The 12,315-nt window shown below is 34.1% G+C and overlaps 1 protein-coding gene across 1 annotated transcript in view; it reads right to left on the bottom strand.

The window, feature by feature from the left end:
* Positions 1-12,315, bottom strand: part of STT3B (STT3 oligosaccharyltransferase complex catalytic subunit B) — a 103,367-nt gene that overhangs the window by 14,516 nt on the left and 76,536 nt on the right. Inside the window, exons 6-9 of the mRNA XM_045776385.2 lie at positions 5,591-5,689; positions 3,905-4,051; positions 2,946-2,994; positions 1,402-1,556 (exon numbers count right to left, since the gene is read on the bottom strand). Of these exons, the coding sequence (XP_045632341.1) occupies positions 1,402-1,556; positions 2,946-2,994; positions 3,905-4,051; positions 5,591-5,689 (450 nt within the window). The remainder of the gene's footprint in view (positions 1-1,401; positions 1,557-2,945; positions 2,995-3,904; positions 4,052-5,590; positions 5,690-12,315) is intronic.

A 12,315-nucleotide genomic window follows, 5' to 3' on the forward strand; every position in this document is an offset into this window, starting at 1 on the left:
AAGGCTGTATGACTTTACAAAGTCAATGGTCATCGGAGCTCTTATTTCATTTGAAACTAAATATTTTTCTGATCATAGATTTATTATACCATATTCTTAAGTGTACAGCTCAATGAATTTTTACATATGTGCACACCTATGTAATTACTACCCATATCAAAATAGAGAACATCTGTATATCTCCCTCAGAAGGAACCTTCATGCCCCTTCCCAGTTAATAGCTGCCCTCCCTCCTCCTTATAAAAAAAGGTAATCACCATTTGAATTTCTAAAGCATTAATTCGGTTTTCTTTATTCTTAAACTTAAAATGAAATTACATAAAAATGTTCTCTTTTGTACTGGCTTCTTTTATTTACCCATGCTATTCTTTTATCAAATGTTGTGTTATATTACATCGTACAAATACATCAGAATTTATTTATCTATTCTACTGATGATACCCTTTGGAATGTTTCTAATTAGGGGCTATTATAAATAAAGTTGCTATGTACATTCTTAAACGTTCTTTGTTGGTCATACACACTTACTTCTCTTGGGTATATACCTGGGATTGGGACTGCTGACTAATGAGGTGGGCAAAATGTTTAAGCTAAGTTCTTCTGAATGATAGAATATTAACAAGACCTTACCCAAAGTCACTGATCTATATAAACAGGACAAAGATGAATGTTATCCTTGGTTATAACTCACGCAGGTGCTATTTTTCTCTCCTGACTTTACTCTGGAATACTAACTTGAGTGTCACTCATTGTTCATACGTCATACTTGTACAAGTTCAAGTGTGCATGTTACAAACCTTTTTAAAGTTTCAGGTTTTAACACATACTTGCTGTGATGACTTAATCATGTAAAGGTCTTTAGTATCTGCTTATTTTGTCCACTTATATCTTGAATGTCAAATCTTAAACACTTGGCTTTAAAATAGTTTGAAACTACCTTGTTAGTTGGAAATAAACACAGATCTAATCAGTGAAGAGGATGTTGACTTAAAGGTGATTCTTACTCCATTACTAAATGACTTTACACTGAAATCTGGACAATGGATGCTGCTGTGAACTTCCTACTTAACCAGATCTAATTCAGAAAATAAAGACTGTATCGTCAACAAAGTTATAATTTCCAATTCTAAGCCACAGACTACAGTAACATTAATCTCTCAGAAAACATACTCAATTGAGTGAAAATTTTATATTTAAAATTAATTTAAATATATCTAAATTAATTTGAAACATTTTATATGAGTATATATAATGCAAATTGAATTTTTCTTCGCTGAACACTTAAGCAAAATGAGAGGAAACTTGAATATGCATAGACTCAAGCAAAGCAAACTTTAAAGTGATAATCTCAATAAAGAAAATAATTGTTCCAAATCAAAGTATTTATTAAAAATCTCTTACCAAATACTCTTTCATCGTTGATATTTTTAATGCAGAACCATAGGCCTGCTGGGAAGGTACACACAAGAATATGTAGATCAAAGAAGAAAGATACCCAAGTCGTAGGTTGATGTTCAGACACTGATGCAATAATTGGAATGTGTATTTTTGCATACCTGGCATTTAAAAAGTTAATATTGTTTAAAATTAAATAAAACAGGAGTTTCTTTTAGATGAAGAAATTTCCTTTGACTGTAAATATGGTTCCTATCCCCCATCCCTTCTTGCTTAAAAGTATATTCCGATGTAACTTACAATGGAAATAAATCTGGTCCACACTGGTAAATCTAAAAACCAATATGCCACTCCTAAATTGGAAGACTTATCTAAAGCCAGTTATAAAAGTGTTGGCTCTGACTTTTAATACAAAAATCTTTGTTCAAATAGGAATTTTAGGCAGTTTTGCTTAGCATCTCCTATGTTTATTATCAACAAGTTTCACATCTTTTAGACTTATTACTAGCAGAAATACCTTATCCTGTAAGGTACCATATTGCCACAATACCTTTCTTAACAAGATGGCACAAAGGCAGGTGAGGGAAACCAAAAGGACAGGAAAAACTGCTAACGAAATGCCCTGAGATTCCAAATAGTCAATTAAATAAGAATGACTTATAAAAATTGGACCTAGTAACTTAACTTAATCAGAATAACTGTCTATACAACCAGGCTTCTCCCTCAAACTTTTTGGTGATCCACAGGCTGATCTCTTGAAGTACGTGTCTAAATGTCAGAGCTTCAGTCATTTATATATAATTTGCTTATACCTTTAATTAGACCTGGGCACGAGCCCTTTTGGTTTCGTATCAAGCAGGCCCAATCAATAAATTGTTTATTGGTAGGTTTACTGGGCCACATAGGGAGTAACAAAGAAGACAAATAGTGGCAAGAGGGAAGAGAGAGAAACTATCATCACAGATTATACTCTTATCCTTAAGAAAACATTTTAGAGACAAAAAGTTTTATTGAACTAGTTGTCTAATTTAAAAGCAAAATTTTTTATTAATTCATTTTATAATAGCACTCTTTAAAAATATCCTCTAGTGTATTTGATAGATTAAAAATATCAAGGAACTTAGATAATGTGGTATTAGGAAAAAAGTTAAATTTTTTCCTCATAACTACAGCATATGGGTTTATAACAGAGCACCTTAAGAATTAAAAATTAAGTATTACTAAAAGATGGAAACTGAAAGGTTAAAAACAAAAATCAATTATTAAAAGGGCACAAATGTTCCCTGCAATGTTTTAACAAACAGAACTAAAAGAAGTTGACCATGTAAAAACAGAAATATATGACTTACATATATCATACTAAAGGTGCATTCTAAGCAGGAATTTTAAACAAAGATAAATTTCAAGGAATGATTCAACATTTATTAAGCTAGCATATGCTAGGTATTTCAGAAATGTTGCCCAAGTACTGACAGAGATACTGAAATATAGCAACAGAGGAAAAAGGTATTTTAAAATAATATTAGGGCAAATAACTTATCTGCACTTACCCAGTGTCCCACAATGAGTAAAACCTGCCACTCCATGGTGCAATGTAACCTTGGAAGGAAAAACGTAGAGGAAATCAATCTGCCTTTTGATTATGTTAACTGATTGTTAAGGGCTAATGTAAATTTAATATTAAAAGAATTTCAGTTTTCTTTTATAGGTGACAACATACTTCATACAGCTGGCAGTCAGATAAAATAAGGTTAGTAATCATATAAAAACAAATACCCGTGGAGATCACATTTCGAGAGAAATACAAGTTGATAATTAAAATCATAGAAAGTTTTCCCATTCTCCTTTAAACTTCTAGTTAACTAGTAAGATAAAGCCAAGACATTAAGATAGCATTTGAGCAAGATTTCTAAATTATCTAATCCAGTATGCCAAATTTAGATAAAGTGCAAAGATGATTTTAAACTTTCTTGCCTTCACTCTTGTCAATTAATCCTTCTTGATGTTGAGCTAGGCTAGTATATTAATTTGACAGATGGAACACCTTTAGAGAGAATCTGATTTGTTTCTAGGGACTATTGAAGTCAGGATTAGAAAGTCACTTGGAATCTAGACGCAGATGGAAACTGATTTGGTTGAGTGTTTAAGAGTTGGAAAGAGAGTGTATGCACACAGAGTAAGGGCAAGCTTATGGTAGGTAACACCGGAAAATGAATTTTATATACTTTGGGGCTATTCATCTATCAAAAGAGGAGGATGCTTGAAAGTATATTTATCTGGGACTGAAGCACTAACTAAAATTAAGATACAGTTTTTTTAAAAAATCACAATTTGTAGGGCTATTCAGATTTTAGAACCTTTGACTATTATTTTCATATTGTTTGTAAAGATTACAACCACAGTATTTAACCTACTAGGATAAATAGAAAATGTACAAAATTCGGTAAAATAATTGCCTTTTTGAATAATCTAAAGACAAGATTCACAATCTATAGGTGATGATACCTACCTGTATAAGTCAAATAGATGACACTAAGGAACACAGCACCTGCAGCTAGTGATACACCCAAAAAGAAAAGCGTCTGGAACTCTTGTTTTGTTAATCGGTCTCTCAGATACTGCAAGAAAGCATAAGCTTGCAGCAATGCAAAGACACCTAATTAAAGAAAAGGGTGATATAAATAATCAACAAAGCACGTTTCCAAAGATACTAAAAAAGGTTAATTTAAAGAGCTTCTTAGAATACCCTGTATCATACATATCAAAGACTAGTCATTTCATCTAACCAACATTTCCTTTGTCAAAAACTTAAAAAATTGTTATACATTTTTAAAAATGATCGGAATCCCTGTATAGGGACCAGACACAAAAAATCTCATTTCAATAACTAGAGCCTATTTATCACATTAAATTCCTCCCTTGTCCCATATTTTAGTGATATGTTTTCTAGGGGTGAAAAGAGTCCCAAGATTTACTGAGGGATACAAATGACTTGGATCAGGAGAATCCTGATAGCTACTCTTTACGATTGAGTGCCAGGATGTGACCTTAGTTACACACTTACATAAGATTTTAAATTACTAAATATAAGGGTGAGTGCTAAGATAAAATTAGAGCAGTTACAGCAAAAAGTATTTAATTGTTGAAATATACAAAACATGATACAAAAGCACTGGTTGTAAAACTGAAAGACATGAGAGAATCCTAAACCCATATGGCATATTGATTTTTCTTTTAAAAAATTTATTTTTCAAGAATTTTAGAATTTTAACCATTTTAGAATGATTAAGTATAACCAAAGATTTAGATTTTAGGAAATATAATAATCCATATAACATAAAAAGTCAGGTGACTGTGTATCTTCACATACATTGCTATGAAGTATCAGAGCTGGATATACATTTCTTACATATAAAATTATCCGGTAATTTTATAATATCAAATTAGAAATGTAAGTAGAAGTGTTCATAAAGTGCTATGTAACAGTAAGGTGTGGGTTCTTAACTTTTTTGGGGGGAGTTCAAGATTCTAACTTAGAATCTGATAAAAGCTATGGAATACCATGTCAGAGTTAAATGTACTGCTATTTATAAAATGTTGCAAATAAAATAACTACCCACAGACTTCCTGTGGGTGTCCTGGACCTTGTGTTAAGAATCTCTGTTAAAGTTTTATTCAAAGGTCCCCCATTATCTTGTTAATCGTGACCTAGATTAATAATGGCAAAGTAATCTGCTCATATGGAAAGTAATTATATTACTTCGTAATCAACATAAAAGCCATTAATTTCAGTTAGTAGAAAAAATATTTTAGGGAGATTTAAGGGACATAAAAATAAAATGTTCCACCTAAATTTGCCGAAATGCAATAAACTCAGTGTACAGATACACTGTTTAATATTTGTTTAAACCAAGCATATGTTATTTAGTGTTTGCAAATAACATAGATTGTGCAGAAAGGAATATTTTCTCTTCAAAACAACAGTAGCCGGGGAAATAGGCACATTTGGGAACACAGTATCAGAAAGTCTCAATAAAACTCTGTGACTTCATCCTTTATAGTGGCAATATTTTAGAACCAGTATGATGAAAATCAAAAACGAAAAGAAAACGGAAAAAACTTAATTCCCTTGAAGACTGGCTAGTTATGCATTCATATATTCTTTAGAAAAAGGAAAATACATATTTTTTCATACCAGCAGCTGCCATGTGTTCACTTGTCCTGATTGGCTGGAATCCCACAAAGGGTATCTGCATGGATAATATTAAACCCACAATGTAGAAAGTGCTATATGCTATAAAGACAAAATAGGAAACAAGGATAATTTACTACTACCAATTTAGTACTACCATTAAGTACTTCAAACATAAATGTATACACATTTTTAGCAAGGTTTTAACTAACCGTATTTTAAGAACAGAATCTTGAAATGACTGCTCTATTTGATATATATTTGCTGGTTAACTGCATATTATAAATCATGAAAATTCTTTCTACCAATCTTTAAAGTACTTTCTTTTGCAAAGTATCATTTAGAACAGTTTAGGAGACTGGTGCTGCTTTCCTTTCCTAAAATGGAATCAAATTTTCAATCTATCAATAATACCTGACATGCCCCAGAAACTACTATGTAATATATAAATAATTAAAAACTATTCCTACTGGCATTACTCTGAAGCATGACCTACAGAATACTGATCCTCATCATATACAAATAGCTGCTATTGTCTCAAAAGCTCTCAAGTACTCCACATCCTTTTTATAGTCTAACACTTTGTACAGAACCTCCCAGTAAGAAACAAAAAAACCCATGTTTGTCCACTAAGTTTACTGTCATAAAAGAAGAAAAGGACTAAGTATATAAAAGTCAAGCCATAAAACAGACCAGTTTCTGAATTTACTAGGGTCTAATAAAGGAAAACTATTGGCTCTTGGCATTGAGTATACTATAATATTCTTGGCTTCTATCAACATAAATGTAGGGAAATGCAAGAGGGATTAGAATTTGTGTAATAACTTGTTTTACATTTAGGTATTCACAGATCACTATTTTGGTTAAGTTCATTACAGAGAAAGTTAGAATTGGGAATCACGACAATTCAAAGTTACTTAGAAATGAAGATAAAACCCATCTGAAATAAGTTAATATAAAAATTATTCCATTTATAAGGGGAGCTTATTCACACCATTTTATGAAACACAGTCCATAGTTGTTTGCAAATAAACTATCCTATTAGGAAAAAAGACTGCGGGTGAATTTAGGAAGAGGACGGTTATAGTATATCTATCCATATTCTACACTGTATGCAGCACAGCATTCAGCATACACTTACTGCTCTTTCCCCCAACTCAGCTGAGAAAGAATGTTTATTTGCTTTCAAAAGAAACCCATCTGTGGAAGGCAAACCAGGGGCTAATGGTTCAAATGTTAAGCTGTATGTTAAGAGATGACTGCAGTGTTAGGAAAAGGATAAGAAGCTCAAGTAAATTTAATAGGAATGACCAGTATATGTGAATCAAGTTTCCAATATGCTCAAGATAATGGAGAACTGGTTGTCTAGAGGAGACTACCAAAGTAGTCCACCTAATAATGTACATTCCAGGGATATTAATGGAATGGAATGGAATTACCCTCAGTGAGGTACTTGAACACAAATGCATTAAAGTTAAATAAATCAGAATTTCTGTATTATGTGACTTAAACTGTCAATTTGGTTAATGAGATTTCTAGTATCAGCATGTTTCTATCAGTGTTGTTGTAGATGCCCTGGCAAAGTCACTGAGGCAGAATCAGAAAAAAATAGGAACAAGTGATCTCGATCTTGAAAAACTACTTAAAAAATTTCAGTTTCGTCACTACAGAATGAGGGGTTTGGACAAAAAGATTTATATATCGCCCCCCACCCTAACAATAATAACCTAAGATTCTATGACCAACAGGCCTTTTATTAGACACCTACTGCTGAGAAATTAAACCCTAGACAAATACTGAACACACAAAGGCACAACTAGAAAGGCCAGGCCTGGGAAAACCTTATGTCATTTATGTATTTTAATTATAGTTAAGTCTACTTATGTCGAAACAGCATCATCACCTCTTAGACTCGATTTCTCTTTCTTAGAAACACTAATGAACACTGAATGTTATAATATTGTCACAAAATTTGGATCAAATGATAGATGGCACATGATGAATAAAAAAATAAAGCCTTTTAAAAAAAACTTGAGGTGATATTTATGTATAATCATTTAAAAGTGAACATTTTAGAGGTATTTAGTATATTCACAATGTTATGCAACTACCACCACTCTCTAGCACCAAAATGTTTTCATCAATCCAAAAGAAAACCCCACACGCATTAAGCAGCTGCTCCCCATTCCCTCCATCCCAGTGCAAGGTAAACACAAATCTTCATTTGTCTCTATGGGTTACTAGTTTGTTCTAATTGCAAAGGGAGTATATTTTTTGTTTTAGAAAAAAATAAGAAGCAGAAAGTCTCTAGCCCATTTACTTCTCTAAGTCATTTTCCAGAAATAATCACTAACAAGGTATGGTGAGCACACATGAACATATTCATATTCTCTCTATTCAAATTGGACTATTACTATGTTTGGCAATTTAAAAACTTAAGCAGGGATGCCTGGGTGGCTCAGTCATTAAGCGTCTGCCTTCAGCTCAGGGCGTGATCCCAGAGTCCTGGGATTGAGCCCGCATCGGGCTCCCTGACCTGCTGGGAGCCTGCTTCTTCCTCTCCCACTCCCTCTGCTTGTGTTCCCTCTCTCGATGGCTGTCTCTCTCTCTCTCTCTCTGTCAAATAAATAAATAAAATCTTAAAATAAATAAACAAACAAACAAACAAACAAACAAAACAAAAACTTAAGTAACCACTTGCTTGGGAACTATCAAAGTTTCCTCTCAGGGATTTGCTCGAGTTCATTTCCAGACTTATTCAAGAAGAAGAACAAGCCTCCTAATATTCTCAATTCAGTGGTTTTATGCAACTTCACAGACACTGTCATTGGTAAAGAAAAAACTCTTCATACAGAAACAGATGCACCAGAATTCAAGTTATTTAATAAGAGTGATGCAGAGTCGTTCAAGAAAAAGAACCTCAATCTCAGAAAACATAAAAGACCAGGTGGGACTTTAATTTGTATTACTTTGTAAACATAGATTAATGTCAAATAAAACTGAATTAATAGAAAGAGGTAAGTTCAACAATATTTTATCTTTGAATGCCCTTATTCATATTAGATATGTACCAATGATACAAAGCTGGTAAATGATATATGTAACAATCCAAAGATCACCATTTTCTTCTAAGAGAACTGCATTCATGTTTTCCCTATTTTTATATTTTTTGGATCACTGATCCCATGATGTTTACATAGGGGGATATATGTTCCTCCTCACAGCACTTTGTACTACACAGACAACTATTTCCATTAAGTAAAAGTCAGGATTGCTTGCCAGGTTAATATAAAATATCACAAACTCATCATGCTTAATATTGTCCTTCTCCTTGACTCTATAAAATTAAACACACATTTCTGTACCTCAATTTAAATTCCATTTACAAAGCCATGTTTTAAAACACAGAAAATAAGAATTAGATATACCTGGGTAGAAAGAAATAGTGAAGTGATTCTCAATTCTTAAAAATAAACAAAATCTTCACTACAAAGTGAAAACATATTTTCTTCCAGGCTTTGTACAATAGCATCTAATAGTGTGTTTAAAAATTACCTAATTAATTCACTCAAATATAAACTTTATGTCATTATGGTCAAGGCATTCTAAGAATATAAAAAAGCTATTAAGACCAATTCTATCCTCTAAGGGTTAGATATCTAATTGGGAAAATTAGAGATGTACATAACTACAATACAATGAAGCAAATACATGCCACATCAGTGAAAACACCCTGGCTCTACAAAAACTTCAAGGAGGGAGAGATCTCTTCTTGACATCAGCACTGAAGATGCAGTGGACACCATCTCCACCATGCTCTAATGTTCTCGGAAGACCTCAACGACACAAACCCAGAGACAGCAATCATTCCCCACTAATTCTTCCTATGAACTCTCTAAGGAAACTTGACCAAATTACTTACTATCCATTTCTATCACAACTTTCTATCCATCCATGTTAACCTACTTCTCTTACCCTTTAAACCAGAAGAACAAAGCTTTCCATCCAAGCAGTGAACTCTAAGAAAATGCACAATGCCAATGCTGTAAATCATTTATTACATCATCAAAATGTTACCACACTGCCATCCTGTGGAAGCACAGTTACTGGCATTCACTACTGCATATGATTCCAAAAAATAATTCCAGAAAAAATTGCCATTAGATGTTTACAAGGTCTACTATTCTGTTTGATTATTTCCAGCCAAAGAAAATCTCTTTGACTTAGGTCAAATACTAATCTTCTAAAGAGAGCCTAAGCATCTTTCACTGCTAAAATACTTTATTTTTTAATCCAAGGATATGTACGGGGTAGGGCCAAAATGATACAGAAAACTACCGTCCTTGACTTAAGACACACCAAATGAGTTGTTCTATAAAATAAAAGGTTCTGAAACTTCTGATTCAAGCTCCATTAAAATTTTAAGTTTTCAAGAAGCTCCTGTTGTTCCCCAAACTAACCTTTAAGTACCTTCTCCCTGACAAAAGCAAAGACTTATGTTGATGGTACTCTTCATACTTATAAAATACTGTTGTACTTCCTTTTACTTAAAGTTGGGAAAGGTTTTGTGAATATTACATTTCCATTAACTATGATTAACCATTAAATCACCTTAGCATTTCTGAGTTCCTTCATCTCCTGGTTGATATTTAATGGAAAGGGCTAACAAAATATTCCTTTGCCATTCTTCTCGCTCAAACAAAACAGTATTAACCAAAAGAAACACCATGGGGAAATATTTGAAAATCCAACCGATTTTGCTTTATTATTAACAAATATGATTAAAGGACTGTAAGACTGTTGAAGCTTTTTAATAAAGATACTTTACTACTTGATTACTGTGAATCCTGGGTACATAAGTAGGATGAAGAATGGTAAGAAACTTATATGGTATGAATTAAAGCTTAAACTGAAAAAAAGAACATTAAAAATATGAATTCTTCTTAACAATTAACAGACATATATAATAAGGAAAATAGTTTTTCTTTTCCAAAAATGCTGCTCATCATTAACTGTTAGAGAATGAACCTTTGTGTGTATGTGTGTTTTTTAAAGATTTTATTTATTTATTTGAGATGGAGAGTGAGAGCGAGAGAGAGCACAAGCTAGGAGACAGAGGGAAAGGGAGAAGCAGGCTCCCCATGGAGCAGGGAGCCTGATACGGGGCTCGATCCCAGAACCCTGGGATCATGACCTGGGCAGAAGGCAGACGCTTAACTGACTGAGCCACCCAGGAGCCCCAATCTCACCCATTCTTTATGCTCTTCAAGAATCTTGCCATTCCCCCATTGAAAATGAAATCTAATTCACTTCCCTTTGAATCTGGGTAGGCCGGTAGTTGCTTACATCAATAGAAGGTAGCAAAAGTGATTGTGTGTGAATTTCGAGGTTAGATTACATAAGACTATACATTTTCTTGGGTCGTTTGGGACACAGTTGGAACCCAGCCACCATGCTGTGAGGAAGCCCAACATCCCACGGAGAAGCTCACGTGGAGAGAGGCTGAGGCCCTGGGCCCACATCCCCGGGAGAGCTCCATCCCCGCTCCAACTTGCCAATCACAGAAGTGGGCTATCTTGAGAGGATTCCTTCAGGCCACAGTCTAACTGCTCAGACTGAAGCCACATGAAAGAGAGTTGAGCCTTCCTCACTGAGTCCTCTACAAATTGTAGACATATGGGCAAGATAAATAACTATTGCTATTTTAAGCTGCTATATTCTGGGATTGTCACTCAGCAATAAGAACTAAAACACTTTCACTTTGTGGCCTCCTCAAAGATAATTTATTTCTGCCCTTTGAGTGACTGCTATGATGGATCATTCCATTATATTGTACTGTGCAGTGATCTTAGGGAAGGATGACTCAGATCCTTAAAGGAAATCTCAGATCTATTCTTCTAGGTAAGAGTATCAATGATTTACTGCTTCTGCATTGTTTGTAGAAATGAATATTCGTTGTTTCTGTTCACTGAAGAAACCTTTTTGATTAAGCTAATGATTACTGCTAAATCATAGGTAAGACTCTGTTCTATATACCCTGGGTCTTAAAATAAGACAGAAGACTAATCCTTTGCAAACTAAATAATGAGTCATATTAACAATACAGATGGCAGAAGCAACAGCATCTTCAAGTGCACACCTAGCTATCAAATTTTCCCCCAAGATAACCTTTAAAGTACCCACTGAGAAAGCTGTAAAAGGAATCCTTAAGTATTATAAACTAATCTAAGGAAAATTTCCCCATGCCTTTCCTCCAACAATTAATTTCAATGCCTACTACAGGACAGTCATCTGAAAAACTCACTTTATGGAATATTGCAATTTCTAACTTTTTTTTTTTTTAAGATTTTATTCATTTATTTGACAGAGAGAGAGACAGCCAGCAGAGAGGGAACACAAGCAGGGGGAGTAGGAGAGGAAGAAGCAGGCTCCTAGCAGAGCTGGGAGCCCGATGTGGGGCTCGATCCCAGAACACCAATATCACACCCTGAGCCGAAGGCAGATGCTCAACGACTGAGCTACCCAGGCGCCCCATGCAATTTTTAACTTCAAAATGAAAACTTCGTACAAAAATTTAGGGGGAGGGGGCAATTATGGTAGTCCCTGTTTGTCTGCTCTTGGCTCATGTCCCTTGAAGGTATAATAAAGAAGAAAGGCAAACCAATTAACTCAAGATAAAACATCACTGATAGGGGCGCCTGGGTGGCACAGCGGTTAAGCGTCTGCCT

Source organism: Ursus americanus, chromosome 20 (genome assembly GCF_024610735.1).
Source record: "Ursus americanus isolate L20-20 chromosome 20, mUrsAme1.1.p, whole genome shotgun sequence".
Taxonomy (NCBI): domain Eukaryota; kingdom Metazoa; phylum Chordata; class Mammalia; order Carnivora; family Ursidae; genus Ursus; species Ursus americanus.